This window comes from Rhea pennata, chromosome 2 (assembly GCF_028389875.1).
Source record: "Rhea pennata isolate bPtePen1 chromosome 2, bPtePen1.pri, whole genome shotgun sequence".
In the NCBI taxonomy this organism is placed as follows: domain Eukaryota; kingdom Metazoa; phylum Chordata; class Aves; order Rheiformes; family Rheidae; genus Rhea; species Rhea pennata.
In genome coordinates, this window is record NC_084664.1 from 41743131 (window position 1) to 41760060 (window position 16930).

A 16930-nucleotide genomic window follows, 5' to 3' on the forward strand; every position below is an offset into this window, starting at 1 on the left:
AATCATATTCCCTGTCCTGCCACAACATTTTCCTTTATGGGATTTTCTGCTTTCACTGCCTACATTCTTCACCTGAAGTCAAACCCTCTCTCTGTTTATAGCATCACAGAGGTTACTGTGGAGATGATTATGATGTACAAAGCCAAAAGTCATAAGTTCAAATTTGGAATGAGCACCCAGTATCTGATGAAATCCTTCTAGAGTAGTATTAGAACAACAACAAAAAAAAAAAAAAAAAAAAAAAAAGAAGAAGAGAGAGAGAGAGTATGTACATTGAAAATAATAAAAGTGACTGTTTCCTATCCAATTTCATTATCATAGATGTTTTTAGATATGTAGCTATAATGGTAGTGGAGACTAAGTGCTAAACCATACATATGGAAACCAGCATAACATGAACAGACAGTGCTAACACAGATGGCAGCAGAGTTCCTAACCACGCTCTTCGGCAGTGCCTGCTGTGATTGCTATCTTCTTCTGTAGCAAAAACATGCAAACAATGAAATATGGTATCCCAGATACGCACTAGGCAGTGCTGCTCAGAATATGAAAGCACTTAACGTCACCCTTCATGCAGCACATTTCTCTGTATCAGATTTGATATTTAGTTATGACCAGAGAACACAGTATCTTGAAATAGCTATTAATTCATTATAATTCCTTCTGCTACAAGACTTGCTCTCATCCACACACATTCTCACACATACACACATCTAAAAATACAACCGTTCAAGTATAGGTACTAATCTCAACAAAGATGTTAAGTATTTTAAATAGGAGCAATCTGGCTTGCTGTTTGCATCACAGAAAGTCAGACTTGCCAAACTTTAGCCACCTTGGAAGTAGATACAGTCCTTAACTTTTCCCTGCGTTAGGAAAAATACAAATCATTTAAAGTAGCTGAATTAGTTTCTAAACACATTGCCCTGATCTCGACACCTGAAGAATTGCTACATGTACTGGGGCTATAACCCTTTGTATTCTCAATATCCACCTGTGAAGAAATATTAGTATCAAGAACATAAATTAGAGAAATCAAAAAGCTACATATACTCTTTCTCCCACCCCCCCTTTGAAATACAGTTTAGTAGGAGGAGAAGTGGTTCCAAGTTAACCAAAATCTAGGTCCAAGGAAAACTGTGGATAAAGATTCCTGAATCAGAACAGTACAAATATATAAGCTTATTCCTCTATTTGAAAAAAAGAAAAATCTGCAAAAAGCAGGGTAGAAAAAGGTAGAGTCAGATATTAGACTAAAAAAACCCACACACAGTCACAATACGAGTGAACAGATTTTTCATAAGTGAGATTTTACTGATCAAAAACTCAAGGAAAACTGTAAAATATTAAGTATGGGAAGTAATCCTCTAAATATTCAGCATGAGTGCTTTGAGGGTACCTGTGGCCCAATATATCCTATGTATGATTGCAGAAGTGTTAACAAACCAACTATACTAAACAGCTGAATTTATAATATGAGACAATGACTGCTAATAGCAAATATTATGAAGTGTCTGCTTGGAGAGGAACACAATACTTTTCTATTCCAGGAAAATATAATAGCAGCATGGCCATACTACTGGATATTTGCTGCATTGCTTGACAGTTTCTCACATAACATTATCATCTGGAAAGCAATGAAATTCACTGGTGGATTTGTCCATAAGATGATGACCACGATGAGATGGAACTGCAGTTTTTTCAGTGAACATCTTTAGACTTTCTCCTGTTGCACAATGAAGAAAACCAGTGGTAAGTTCTTTCTTGCTTTGTTAGAACCTGCCTTGGTAGGCCAAATGCTTGAAGTAATTTAGACTGCATATAGCTGCATTATTAACATAAACAATTGACCATCCCCCAGGCTTCTTCAGTGCTAACTGAAATCAATACTTGGACTGGGAGCAGCCAGCCATATACAACCTATGGAAGTCTAATGTCATCCAAATTAGGAAAGGAGAAGACCATGCTTTGTCTTCCTAAAGCAGTTCCTATATTCTAAAGACCACTGTTGTCCAGTTCTAAGGGGGATTTGCAGAACCGAGTATCTCTTGGAATTCCAAATAGCTGTGACAGCCAAAAATTCAGACCTTTAAAACTTGAGGATTGCATTCTCACCCTGTTTAACTCAGGCTTGAATATTATAAGCCATATAGTAATGATATCAAGACTCAATTATCTGAACATCTTAAATTTAAAAATGATGGAGGATTCTTGGGAAAACATTCTGCCCAGTACAGAACACAGTGATTCATCTCTGTTGCGATTCTGGTTGCTGTGAATACATCACAAGGATGCCTTCATCTCTCTGCATATAGTTTCTGGTTACCACACCTCCTTTTGCTTACCTCCTAAAAAAATATATTACTCATATCCATTTCTTGTTCAGCAACAACTATGACCCACAGTGACTATCAGACACAAAGAGGAAGATGGTGAAGACGCCTAGTTACACAATGTGTGAATGAACTCAATCCAACTGCTGGAGAAAGAGCGTAAGTGGTCTCTACTTCCCATTCCTCCTACTCACTACAAATGCCAGCTGTTTAGAGCACTCAGTAGTTTCAGAGTTTCACAGTAGTAGATACTGAGCTAGATACCAGAGTGGTTTATACAGCAGAGCTCAATTCACTCACTGACAGTAACAAGTCTTTGCTCTCACTTCTTCACATAGGACTTAAGGTCGTTGTTGCAAACAGTTCTACTTAAATCCGCCTTCAGGAGAAGGTTCCATTCACTGATTCCTGTGCCACATTTCTACTTTTTAATGCTTTCTACAAGGGTATGGCACCTTTTCATGAAAATTGGCCATCTATAGCACATAAAAAATATTCTTAAACACATCACCCAAGACAATATCTTTACACTTTAATTTAATGCTTCAATATTTTGATCACCACTAATTTAAAAATACATCAATGAAACGCAACATATCAAACTGAACCTACACTATCAGTATTCCTGGCTTAACTGTTATAGACATGTATTACAAATCTGCTATGACTTCATATAATTACAAAGTTGAACCTTAACAGAATAAAGATATTCCAGGTTTTATGATGGTTTATCCTTCTGTTGCTCAGAACAACACTGGGTAAAGTCCAGCCCAAACACATATGGGAAAGCAGTCGGAGTTGCCAGGGTTCCAATCAACTATTATGGCGACATGATGAAACAAATTCAGTGCATAAACAGACATTCCAAGTTCAGTTAATGGACAAGATGATTCATTGTTATAACATGGCAAGGCTAAATGGAAAGACAAAGACAGGGACAGAAAACTGAATACCCAGACTGGAAACTTCCAGATGTGAGTATAAAATGCCCCTGAGCCATGGTTACTCGAAATATAAAATACTTCATCAGAATATACTAAAATGAGATAGTTTCTATAGTTCTGTCAGAGTAATCATTTCACATAGTTTCACAAAAAAAAAAAAAAAAGATCAAACAGCAAAAGCCATATAATGAAGAAAGATTTTTTTTCTATCTTTAAAACACACCTTGCATTTACCAGCAGTGATTTGTGACCTCTGATTAAAACTCTCCAAATCTTCTTTAATTTTTTCAATTTTTTTTAAGCTTCTTATAGGATGCAGAGAAAGTCTTTGGTTTCTTCATTATAATTCTGTGCAGAAATTAGATTCAAATGAATATCATAAAACTGTATTTCCAGTCCACTATTGAGTTCTAGATGGTAGGTTTGCCATTCTATTGTAAATTCAGATTTAGAATAATCTATGGCTTTGTGGGTCTGACTATTTATTTCTAATTAAATCTAAGCAAGTTGTAATGCTAGGGTTGTATCAGCATCATAAATAACCTCTTTGATGAAAAAGGAGGACAAAAAAAAGAAAAACAAGAAAAAAAAAGCATGTTCAGCCATGTAATAAGAATTTATGGGTTTTACCATGTACATTTCTGGCCAAGAAGAGTATTGCCTTTTTTCTTTTTTTTTTTTTTTAAGTAATAACATTATGAACTAAATTGAAAAATATTGCTGAAGCCAAGCATTCAGATTTTTCAGACATCAAAAAAATTAGAGACTGTAAAGCATCATTATCAAGGGTTTGAGTTAGTGATGGCTCTAAGCTCCAGCAAAAAAAGTCAATGGAACTTTCAAATCACACAAGCTCTTTATGAATTTGTATAACATATTTACTCTGATTAAGCCGAGTAAAGAAGTATCAGCTGATGCTTACATCAAGGAAAAGGTTAAGTTAGTTAAAACTTGCTGGGTAAACCAATCATTCTTGCTCTCCAGGTCAAACCCTTTACCCATCTGCTTGCTTAGATTGACAAATTTTCACAACAAGATCATCACACTGTACGTGGCAAACCCACACTCACTGCCTATACTAAGAGGGCCTCAACTTCAGCTGTGGCTTTGAAGTGATACTACAGTAGAAAGTAACACCAACATTCAAACAGTATGAACCTACAGCTTACAAAAATGTTATATGATCTAAAATCTATGTGCAGATTAAACAAGTTGATCAAAGAAAGCGAGTTTACTTGCTTCAAGAAGAAAACTTCTGTTACGGTATTTTGATCAGACATATATAACACCCTACATGAATTTCAGACGTTTACTTTTACAAATACAATAATAAGCCACATGTAAAAATTGAGGTGTAGAGAACTGTACCTCCAGCATAACAAAAGATTTGGTTATGATACCTGAATATGACAAAGGATATTACTTCCAGGAGATGAAGGAGGAAAAAAAAATGAACAAGCCAGCAGAAAACACTAGAGTGCACACTTGAATATTTCATTAAGAAATGTGTGAAGATAAGAACATCTGAAATTGGAAAGCTCAAGCACAATTTATAGGTGTCTTCATTTCTCTACTGTTAATTCTAGAATTAGTCCAGTCCAGTAGTACCCAAAAGTTGTTAGCATACATGCACACATCTAAGCATATACATGATGCAAACGATAGACAAGTTTGTACATTCTTTTCTGCCTCTACATTCTTTAATTAGTTCAATACAGTTAAATAAATCTAGCTCTACATAGCACTAACTCACTGACTACTACTTTTACCTCCCTACAACCTTTCTTTTAATCTCAGAAAGAACAACATTCAAACCAAATTGAGACAATAGTTTTAGTGTTGTTCAGAGACCACTCTAGATAGGTTAAGCCTAAAATTAGTCAGTAGGTCCAAGTAAAAGAAAAAGCTCTGTGCTGCTATAGCTCACAGCTATTCAGCCTACCTGGGCGTGATCCAACATATTGGCATGATACCAACCAATTTCATTGGGCTGGATGAGGCAATAGGGAGGACTTCCATTCCCTAGTCTAAAACTGGCACGTTACGCAAGCACTAAAAATCAAATAATTTAAGTAGCAATAATTTTGCATTTAAAATATCATCTATGTGCATGCACGTATACACACACACTCCTACATATATATCCCACATTATTTAGGTACGCTACTTTCCTCTAGTAATTGTTTTAATACTAAAGATGCAGAGCTACTTTTTACTACCAAGCTTTCACATAGCTTTAAAAATGCATATGAAATATTACTTTCTTTCCAGAAGTTATTTTTGGTGGTGACAAGTAATTTGAACATTTTTCTGATTCACAGCTTCTAGTCACAAACCTTCCTGCTCCTACAGTGACACAACAACAATCTTTTTTCAACACATGAAAATACTTAGAAGTTTTCTTAAGTATTACTGTAAAACATTACTTGACTTACAGTGTGGCTTCTATTATGGTACTCTATAACATCTTCTACCTGGACAGTATTTGTAAAAGAAATCTGGCTGTAGCCATCCATCTAGATTTTCAAGCTCTTGTGGAAATTTTAGATTTAAGGTGCCAATGTTAATCCAATATTAAATTGTTCAAAAACAAGCTTTTTACAAGAGCACCAATATTCATCATCTTACCAGGATCCTGAACTTTTTGCCAAAGTCTGGACTAAGACTAAGCCTACTGTCTAAATCAGAATGGGTGAAAATGCTAGCCCTGTTTTATATTGTCCTAATTCCGATTTTCTGTATTTTCATGCAGTGTGAACCAAGAATTTTTGTACATGAATCATAGGAAAAATTTTGTGCTGTAAAATACATGAAAAGTATAGGAGAGTCAAGTCACTATCCCATAAGTATATGGTTCGATTATGAACAAAGCATTCATTTCTTTACTTAAAACTGGTATTTTTTTAATTAAAATGGTAAAGACTGCTTGAACAAACTTGATATGAAATAGCCCCGTGGAAAAATAAAATGACAGCTATATTTACCTATATAAAATGTTAGAATGCCAAAGGTGGAAAAGAGCTGCAACTCAGTTCTGCTAACTAGCAGGTTTACTCAGTGCTAACAAATGCATTTGTAACCACAAGTGCTCACAACTTAGTACTCATGCAGCTCCCAGAAACATTATATCCTTAAAGGGATGATTGGATAAAGATTTTTTAATCCAAACATACATCATAACATGTGCTTGGTTCTCAGTTGATGTCAATCATAATAGTACCACTGAGATCCACAGAGCTATGCTACTTTACACCAAGAGAGGCTCACAGCTAATTAAAATAGCTTTGCTGCAAAAACAGAACAGGAAAGAACAGCATTATTTCCCCAAATTTAAATTATTTCATATTTCTGATATCTCCCAGTTCTGTTATGGGATGTGAATAGTTCTTGCTTCATTTCGGTAATTGCATGCATGCATGCATGCAAACCTGTAAATCTGTTTGCCACTTAAAAAAAATGCTGACAGCTCATATATCACAATTTTATTTTTAGGCGCATCTTACTTATAACCCCTATAACTTTAATTTACCAATGACTCCACTGTGGAAAATAAAGTGTTTCCATAAATTGAAAATTTAAGCGTACAAAAATGCTATTGCTGCCCTCATCTCCCCCCCCCCTTTTTTTCCCCTTTCTCTCTCTTTTTTTTTTTTTTTTGTTTTGTTTTGTTTTGTTTTGTTTTAAACAGACTTCACTGTAGCATACAATTAGCATTAGGGACATACAAATTAGGTCTACCTTATATTTGGGGTTGCTAATGGATAGTAACCTTGTAAGTCCAGTGCACCTTGGAAAGGCAGCTCAGCAAAAAGGGATTATCCTTAAAGTATAGATGAAAATTAAGATGCAACATGCACCAGTGTAATTTAATGTTTCATGTTGTTAAAGCAATTACTTAAATGAAACTTCATGAAACACAAGTAACCACAATGCTGACTGAAGAACAACACTACACCTTTCTGTTAATTCCAATCAGAACCAAATTTTAAAATATCTCCTTAATTTAACTAGTTTATGATATAGTTATTTTGGTACTATTTTAATAAATTTTGCCATAATTGCATGACTAGTTCAGTCAAAGGTTTTCAACCTGGCCTCACTCCTTATACTGGCTCTTCTCAGGTCAGTGGCAGAATTCCCACAAACTTCACTGCGTCCAGGATTTTAGTCAAAGTGCCTTCCACGAACAACGGGTCTTGGAACTTAAAGAGAACGTACCAACTCTCTTTTTTATTCTCGTGTTTCCCCACTGCTAGCGTTACATGCAGAATTAATAGGAAAAATAATTACTACTTTTTCTTAAGTCATATTTTTATTCTGTAACTGCGTAACACTTCCTTTCCCGCAAAGCCATTTTTTCTAGAGTTTTAGGTTTTTGATACCCACTGACAAACCCTTCACTCAGACTGTTAGTCTGCTTCCCCCTTGCCTCCTGAGAAAAGGCACAAACAAGCGAACGACAGAAAAGGAGGCATGCCTCTAAAATCAGTGTAACCCAGAAATATTCAGATGATGGTCGGTACCAGAAATAACAACTACTTTTTTTTTTTTTTTTTTTAATTTTAGATCTGCACTGGGTGGCATTACTTTAACAGCAAGCACCTTCTTCGGAATGAAACTGCTCAGGACTCCAGGCTCCCTGTCAGCACACCGCTTTTGCCGTCAAGATTACTGCGTGTATTACAGCGCTGCATGTATTTCTGAAGGAGTACTTTCTGAGAGTTTGCCAAATTATTTCCTTCGCAAACGGCACAAAGTTACTTTGCAGGCTGACATACCCAGCAACTAACAGCACAAATCACAGCAGAACTCCAACATAATTTTAAGAGTTCCTTTTGGCATTGGGGGTTAGGTCAGAGACTCGTGCAACGACACTTACCCAAACAGTGGTCTTAAAACCCACAGAGAACGAAGTGCTAAAAGAAATTCTAGTGAGATCTCCAGACACTCTGACCCGTATCCGTGAACAGTTGGGTTTGTTCATCAAAGCAGACAACAGTGACAGCCAAGTGGTACAGTAAGGAAACTACACATGACAGATTTGGCTCCGGGTGACCAAATTCACCACTCCCCACACAACAGGTCATGAACCTAAACGCTTAATAGTTCATATATCACCATTTCCAGCTATATTCTCAAAGTCCGAATCTGGTTTTGGAAGAACTGCTCGTGCACACTTTAGCCTTAGAAAAAAGCATCTATCTCCCCGAACAAGTAACGAGTGAAAAGAGCACAGGGGTAAGTATTTTTAACACTGCTTCCCAAGCGTTGGAGACCTGACATACACCAGCCAAGAAGATTTCGAGGGCTCTTCCCGGATGTATTGGCGTCTGACAGCCTGAAAACGCTTTCTGCAACAACCAAAGAGCCTCCAGCAAAGCAAGATGCCACAGCCCAGGCGAACGCTGCTCCTCTCTCCCCCCTGGCCCCGGCAGGTGGTAAACACGAGGCATGCGGAGTCCGGGCGCAGGCGACCGCGGCAGCGCGACCGCTGCGGCGACGGAAGAGATCCCACCCCCCAAAACGGGACAAGCGGGCGAAGCAACTCGCAAATAAGTTGGCCGCGGCTGCGCCCGGCGCAGACCTCGAGGCTGCGAGCGACCTCGGGGCGGCAGAGCCGCGGGAAGAGCCCGCGCAGCGCCGCGCCGCGCCGCGCCCGCCGGGAGGGAGCGGGGCGCCGCTACGCCCTTACCGTGCCGCGGCTGGGGCTTGCCTCCCGGCGGCTTCTCCCTCCTGCCGCCCGCCGCGCTCCTCATCCTCCAGGACGCTGCTCCCCTGCCCAGCGCGCCGGCCATGCCGCGGGCGGGCGGGCGGGCGGCCCCGCTCCCAGGCTGGCGGGCGGCGCGCTCGCAGCGCCGGCGCGGGGGGAGGACCCGCGGCACGGCACGGCACGGCACGGCACGGCGCGGCGCGGCGCGGGCAGGGGGCGGGGGCGGAGCCGGCGCGGGGCCCCGCTGCCCGTTTGCGGGCGGACCCGCCCCGCAGCCGCCCCGCCCGCGCGGTGTCAATCAGCGCCGGGCGGCCGCGGCGGGGGCAGCGCGGCGCCCGCCCCGCGCAGCGCCCCCGCTCCCGCGCAGCGCCCCGGCTCCCGCGCAGCGCCTCCGCTCCCGCGCAGCGCCCCCGCCCCGCGCAGCGCCCCGGCTCCCGCGCAGCGCCTCCGCCCGCCCGCCCGCAGCGGCGTTTCGGCCGCCACCGCGGCTGGCGGAGAGGCGCGCCGAGGCAGCGCGGCGTGTTTGGCTCGAGTACGGCGAGCATCGCATGGGGCTATGGGTGGCTTCCAGGAGCGGAGCACTTCCGCGCTTGGCAAGCGAGAGTTCTCGGCATCAGCCTCCTTCTCCCAGCTCACAAGTCCTCCTACAACACCTTGACTGCAAAACATGTGTAAATTATCTTTTGCCGTCAAAATCGTTGGTTCTGCACACTCCTGACTCCAAAACGATGAGTAACTCAACCTGAGATTCCCGCTTCCCACACGCCACACCACCACGCACAGTGATACAGCAACCTGCCTGACCTCCGCAGAGTGCCTGCAAGGCTTCTGGGGACCACCAGGGCAAACCTGCTCCTCGCCAGGCTCTTTGCCCGGGCCTTCGGCATTTTTTTGTAAAACAGTACGTGCAGTGTAAGGAATGAAATATTCACTGCTGTTTTCTGTCTACTTAAAATCAGATGTACTGATTAAAAAGTTTCAGGCACAGAAATGGAGTATTAGCAACTTTCAAGCAAGAAAACATAGTTTAAAATGCAGTTGCAGTCCTGAGGATTTGGCAGAGCAGTATGTCTCATAAGTACAAGTATGTGTAAGGTTTTTTTTTTTTTTTTTTTTTTTTTTGGTAATCTTGATAATAAATCCACTTGTGTGTCAAATTACAGCAATGACTGCAGCAACTCTGAAAAGACATTCCACTGTTGATGTTTAATTTTGTATATTCATATTTATCTGCATATCCTCAGCACCTCCACCAGGCATATCATTCTTTCTATCTGGACACTTTGAGATGCAGAGAAAATGCATGCAGGATTCCCACTGATTTTTCTATTGAAAGAAAAATAAAACCTCCTTTCTGTGCCACTGCATTCCGTCGGTGTTACCTTGACTTCAAGAAGCTTGTGGAGAAAGATAATTAGGATACATCGATATCATAACTTTAAAACTTTTTTGTTGGAGATGGACTCAGAAACTAGCTTTTAATTTGTTGGTGGTGGTGGTGTAGAGAGCCCCTCTTTGGTGCTGAAACTCAAGCAGCCAAGGTGTAAAGAAGACATAGCCTAGGATGCAACAGCGTTGTCTTGTCCTTTGGTTTAAAATTACCCACTTTTTTCGATGGTGATCTCCTACCATGGCCTCTGCTAATCATGTCATCCTCCTCGCCTTAATTTCCCCCACTATTCTGCCTCACCTGTGAATTCTGGCTCATAATATTGAATCAGTCAGATGTTCTGGGCACCAAAACTGATGGTGTTTGAACACTGCATTAGAGAGTGGTTTTCATTAGCACTCAGAATGATTCATGGGAACAAAGATCACCGACCTTGACCTGACATGTACAGCTATACCCTGTGGTGATGGATGTAATAGAAAAAACAGTTAGATATAACTGCTTATTCCCTCTTAGAGTGTTGCTCTTACCCAGTTCCACTGGATTATAATATAAATAATGACTCATTTGCTTACCCTAGTAATATCACATTTGGAAACCTGCTATTCATCTCTACTTGAAGAATCTTGAATAAATATAGCCCCAAAATGATTGATTTAAATCAAATATATTTCTATCACTTTATCCTGTTTCTAATATTATTGATATTGACTACACAAGTGGATGTATGATGTATCATTTCACTGCTGTTCTACATTAGGTTTTTTATAGTGAGTAGTCTTTTGCTAAATGTGTTTTCATAACAGTATTTACACAGGGGAGGAAGAAGAGGAAAAAACAAAAGAAAATATATCTGGAGAAGAGCCCACTCTCCTCATACAAAGAATATGAAACTCTTACAGAAATTATTTGGAATGCAAACAATGAAAAAAAGTATGAAAATGTTTTGTAGAGAGAGTAATATTTTTAAATGATATAAAAGTATATACTATTAAAGACAAGAAGTAAGTAAGGGAAAGGAAAAGTCTGCAGTAGTTGTATGTGGAATTAATATTCTGAAATATGTTTAATAAAGAGAAAAAAAGCAAAGAAAGATACTAATCTTGCATACTTGTATTTGTCTTGTTGAAAGATATTTTTGCAGAAACTTCCACAGCTGAAAAAATAATCAACCTCTTCTTGAAAGATTGATTTTTCTATAATCAACATTTAATAAGATTTTTTCTTGCTTTTTTCTTTTTTTTTCCAAAGAAGTGAAAGACACAAGAGACTAGTATTATTGTACAGTGTGGTGCTTATGATTTAAAGGACTCTCACGCTTATTCATTATATGCAACAAAAGGTGTAATGCAGAATATGAGCAGCCTCTGTTAATAAAAAAGGTACAGATATCATAAAATGATAATACAGAAATGTTATATAATACCTCTATGGATCATACTTTCATTCCCTTAGTGAGGCATTATAAGTCGCAAGCTAATTTTTGTTTATTTTATTTATGATTCTTGCTCATTTAGTGTTGAAGGTGTGCAACTGTTTTCATGTATTAATTTAGGATTGGTTTTCCACTGGCAAGGTAGTATCCAGATGTCACGTCTGCCTGTTAAATGTGGTTTTTGCATAGATTCCTTAAATGAACTGCTGTCTTGAAACAGAATAAACATGGAAATATACGTTCTAAATTTTGCTTATATTGAATTGATTTATTCAGACTTTTACATAGGAGCATTGCCATGCTTGTTTATTTGCTTAAGCATATTTGTTTCACCTAAGAATAATATGGAAGAATTTTTGATAGTACCATTTCTCAGTGCCAAGAATATTACACTCATTTCCTTTGGAAAGCAGCGTACATAGTACCTTCTGCCTTGTTAGTCTGTCTAAGGACATGACCTCAAATTTATAACTGGTAAGGCTTTAGCTCAATCCATGGTAGCAATCCAGCTCAAATCTGGAAATCTCCAGGCAATTCTGTCCTGCTAATCTTCCAGCCCGAAACATTTTGGCAACCTGCTTGTGGTTTGCCATTGACAAGAATTTCCTCTTACTGTCTTTTGCTACGGAAGATGGATATCCTCTCCCATCTCTGACAAATAGAGATGAACTAGCCGAATGATACCAAACCCTTACAAAGCCCCAGTCCACATTCCACGTCTGTGGGAATCTGTGGCAGGCCGGGAAAGGCCTTCAGGTTATAATGCATGATGCACATAGGCTAGTGATTTTTTCCTGGACAGAGCAATGATAAAGCAACTAAACTGGTCCTGTACCCCAGCTTGCTACTTCTCAGCAACCTTAGCTATTCATACATGGCTTTGGGTCAGCCTGCTTACGCTCCTCATATATTTACTTGTGCTAGAGAAATTAGAAAAATGATGCAGATAGCTTCAGTATAAAGCAAGGCAAGCCTCAGAGCAGGAATTAGGCTGGGGTGGCTCTTGTCTTGGGGATAGCAGTGCCCACCCCCAGCAGGACTTTATAATCTCAGTAAACTCTTCCTAAGTCTTATTTCTCTCTTGATCTAAGAGCAGCTGTACACATGCTAGCATCAAGCCCAGTGAAGACAGTGTATCTGCTTGGCAGGCAGCAAGTATCCCCACCTGCTGAAAAGCATGAGAGGCTGTTTGAGGACAACTTCAAGGCTAACCTTAAAGAAGTCATCATCTTCTGCCTCCTATGCTCCTGACTGTTTCATGGTCCTGGGGGTGGGCTTAGAGGACTAGATACTTATCATGCACTTGACTTTTTAAAAGCTTTCTTGTAAGCATAATGTCACTTCTACTCCTGGAAACTAGAGAAGAGTGAACCCAAGTGATAAAATGTTGCATTAAAAAGAGACTTCTCTCTTCTCTAAACCTTGCGTATGTTTCTTTCAATGCATCTCTGCTCCTTCAATTATTATGCGCAATAGAAGAAAATTGTCATTTTCCAGCAAGTGGGAGAGAAAGGATGAGCTTCCAATGGATGGAATGGAACATAACAGTTCATAAACTATGTCTAGCCTTTTCAGGCAACACAGAATTTGATCCAGTTTTCTGTAAAAAGGAATTAAGGGTGTGCCCAAAGAGTCTGAGGGTGCTGGATGGACCACGGTTATGCAGAATTCCAACTTTATGTAAAGGAGGAATAAATATGGCGATTCAGAAAGCTCACAGGATAGGGCTTGGACTTCAGAGCATTTAGTTACTATTCTGGAAAGCTGAGATTGAAATTATCCTGTTCCATGTTGAAACTCCTGCGAAAAGCTGATTTTACTCAGACTTTGATCAAAGAACATGATTTCAGCCTTCAAGGGAACAGCATTCAAAAAAGTATACTGGAGTATTGTAATGGGAGCAATGATAGGATTCACTGCAGTGTGTAAACACATACAACCTGATCACAGGGAACTACTTGAATCACAATCCAATCAATCTGTTATCTGTGATACTGTTGTGGGGCAGAGGTGTCTGCACGTTTTTATCTTTTCATCCAGTATACTGAATAACTACAAGATCTATAACCGCAGGTTCATTTATCCTCATACCAATGTTTAAGCTATTTCAAGATCTCACCGCATAATATAGAGCAGGCTGTTGAAACTGCAAGTGCAAGTGCATCACTAACCCAGTGAACAAACATTTAGGGAGACAAGAACATGTATTTCAAGGTACTACCATTCAGTATTTCACAAATAAAATGAGAAGAATCTAAAAAATAATAATTGCAAAAACAAGTGTAGAGAAAAACTGAGTATTTACTGTTCTCTCAGGTCATGTAAGAACTGAAGCTCAAAACTAGTGTAAAAGAAATTTCTGTTTTCAAAACTATTAAATTTTGAGGGGTGCCTCTTAGTCACTCGTACTAGCTAATAAATTGCTCCTCAATGCCTGGATCAGAAGACAAATATTCTCTAGAACACACAAGAGACAGGATCCCAAGAGGATAAATTACTTTCAGGTATTTGGTAGCTCTTCTGCTTTGGATATCCCAGGAATGGGATTTGAGATAAATACAGAGCAAAATTTGCCCTAGGTTCTCTAAGAGAAGAATTAAAAGATAAAGGGCTAAATTCAGCTTATATTTACCCCAGTTGAAGGATTTAAGAAATAAATAGCTATAGCCAGAAACTTAAGACAGTTCTTCCTTTCTACTTTTCCTTTCCATAACTATATGGATTTTCCTTGAAATTCCTGAATCAGTAAGCAAACATCTATTTATTGGTTTGAGAGAAAATTCCTATTTATTCCTTTCTGACATATTTTGTGTGATCTGTAAATCTAACAGATGATTTCCTGTGTTGGTTGCCAGTCTATCTTAGTGTTCTACTTGGTCTCTGTTATAAATAAGTGTTTCCCTGTCACCGTTTCAGAAATGAATTCGCTGTGCTTTATACATACATACATATATATATATATATATATATATATATATAAAAGTAGTGATTTTTTTCTCTAGTACTAGTATTATAGATTGAAATCAATTTAACATAGTAGAACTGACTATAGAATTTGGCAAAGAATTTAATCATTATGAGTGGAAGTGTAAATTTTGTATCCCAACTAGAAGAAACCTATTGCACTGCAGTGGGAGCTCACACTGCTAAAAAAGGGCTAGCTGTTTTTCACCTGTCACCTTCCTGAAGGTTCAGTGAATCAAGCACATTTTTAGTTTCTATTCGCAGCTCTGTAGGAAATTGCAGAAAACCGATTCCAGGGGCTGCAAAAGGAATGTACTGAAAGAAATATTGCCTCACCTGGCTGTGCATTTCTCTGCCAAAGGCTACAACATCTGCATTGTCCCTCTGGCATAAGTTAGGTTGCATCAGCCTGCAGAAAACCTCATATTGACTTTATGGTATTAGTAACTCCAAAAGGTTTGTTTGTCTTTTGTTTCTGTAAAAGATTTTAACTCTCTGTTCCACTGGAGCTATGCTTGAATACGGCCTCTAGGACTGGGCTCTCACTGTAGCAGCTAAAAGCCCATCAGAAACAGCCAATACAACCTCCTTACTGAGTAACACATTAATATAAGTAAATTCCTAAAGTTACTGGGGTCTAATCATCCACTAAATCTACTACAGCTACATTATACAGTTCTCCCCTGGCTTTTAGTCAAAAACAGCCAATTTAGATGTTTTTGGTAAAGAGAACACACTAGTGCGAAGCCACATGGAAAAGATAGATTTGCAGCTTTTAAATATATTCTTAAAATTATATAATTTGGTCTATTTAATTCTCTTTCAATAACAACCTTATTATTGGCAGAGATGTTTTACATATTTTAAAATAAGTATAAAAAGGTGTCTAACAAGAATTCCAGCATAATTTTAAGACAGAACACCACGTACCTCCATATAAAATCAAGGGAGAAAAAGCAACCAAAAATTTCCTGAAAAGAAATATGGAAATTTCTTTGGAAATTAAGTGTATGCAAAATCCATGATCGTCAGTATTTGTTCTTTTTCTTTGGCTAGTACCTCACTAGTCATGATAGCAAAAACATTCTTTAAATCCCCAGTTGTCTCCATCCTTCCTCAAATTTCTCTTGTGTTTCCACTGCTCCCTAGTGGAAACATTTCCATTCAGGGTTTACTTTTTAATCCCTTTTGCTTTTGGACCCACGCAGTGCTCAAGGATCATTTGGTCAAGGACACAGCCAAAGCTGTGTCACATTCGCTATCTGAATTCCAGCAGATTGGCACTGATGATCTGACCATCTAGCAGAGACTACTGACTACTCTTACTCGCTCGTTCCAAAATTATAGCATGACGCCTCTGTCTCACTCCTTCCTCCTTTTTGATGTGCTACAAAAATAACTCTCACAGGACAATGGCACATGGTGCTTAACTTTTCTGAAACCTGTTTGCACTGTGTAATAGAAATTCTGCGGTTTTGCTCTTTTGGCCTCTGCAGGCTTCCGAGAGGGAAGGGTGACATTTAGACCGCCAGCAGGAGGCTTATCGATGTTGCCTTTTCCCTGTGAAAACTTTTCTCTCAACATACAAAACAGAAAAATAATCTCGTCCTGGATGAGAAGCAGATGCTGGTAACGTTCACAGCTGTGATGCACGTCAGGTCATGTGCTGCCGAGTTGGTTGGCGCATCGCACAGCTGGCAGGGAGCAGAGCTGTTTGTGTGAAATGCTACAACAGGGTTGTCGTCAGCACTTCACCGCTGCATCTGCAGCCGCGGGGGCCTGTGGACACCGGTCAGCTCTGAAGGCTGCATTTTGGCCTTACCTGTGGGATTTTTCAGCCTTAGTCAAAACAAGCACTTCCAGGGTACTGCGGGAACAGAAAAAAAAAAAAAAAAAAAAAAAAAGAAAAGAAAACAAGGTCCTATGTTTCCTGAACAGGTGTAGGAAAAAAGGGATAGGAAATAAGAAACAGCTTCTATTTTACCCACTGGACAGCTGAACGGCTGCTCATAAAAGCCAGTGTCATGTTGCCGATCCCAGGGAGGCTGCATTCCTCTCCAGGGTTACTCCAGCGTGTCACAACCAGACTCTGCCTTTCCTATAGACTAGAGATAAAAAACACGATTTATTGGTTAATACCGATTGGTTCCCAGC

The 16930-nt window shown here is 39.6% G+C and overlaps 1 protein-coding gene across 2 annotated transcripts in view; it reads right to left on the bottom strand.

Moving 5' to 3' along the window:
- Window positions 1-16607, bottom strand: part of ZNF385D (zinc finger protein 385D) — a 426799-nt gene extending 410192 nt beyond the window's left edge. Inside the window, exon 1 of one of the 2 annotated variants that reach the window (XM_062569317.1) lies at window positions 16599-16607. Coding sequence is in view for 1 of the 2 variants with exons in the window: in XM_062569316.1 (XP_062425300.1) it covers window positions 8970-9072 (103 nt within the window). In the remaining variant the exon portion in view is untranslated. Of the gene's footprint in view, window positions 1-8969; window positions 9099-16598 lie in introns of those variants that run through there. The other variant, XM_062569316.1, reaches the window with a different exon arrangement.
- Between the last annotated feature and the right edge of the window lie 323 nt (window positions 16608-16930).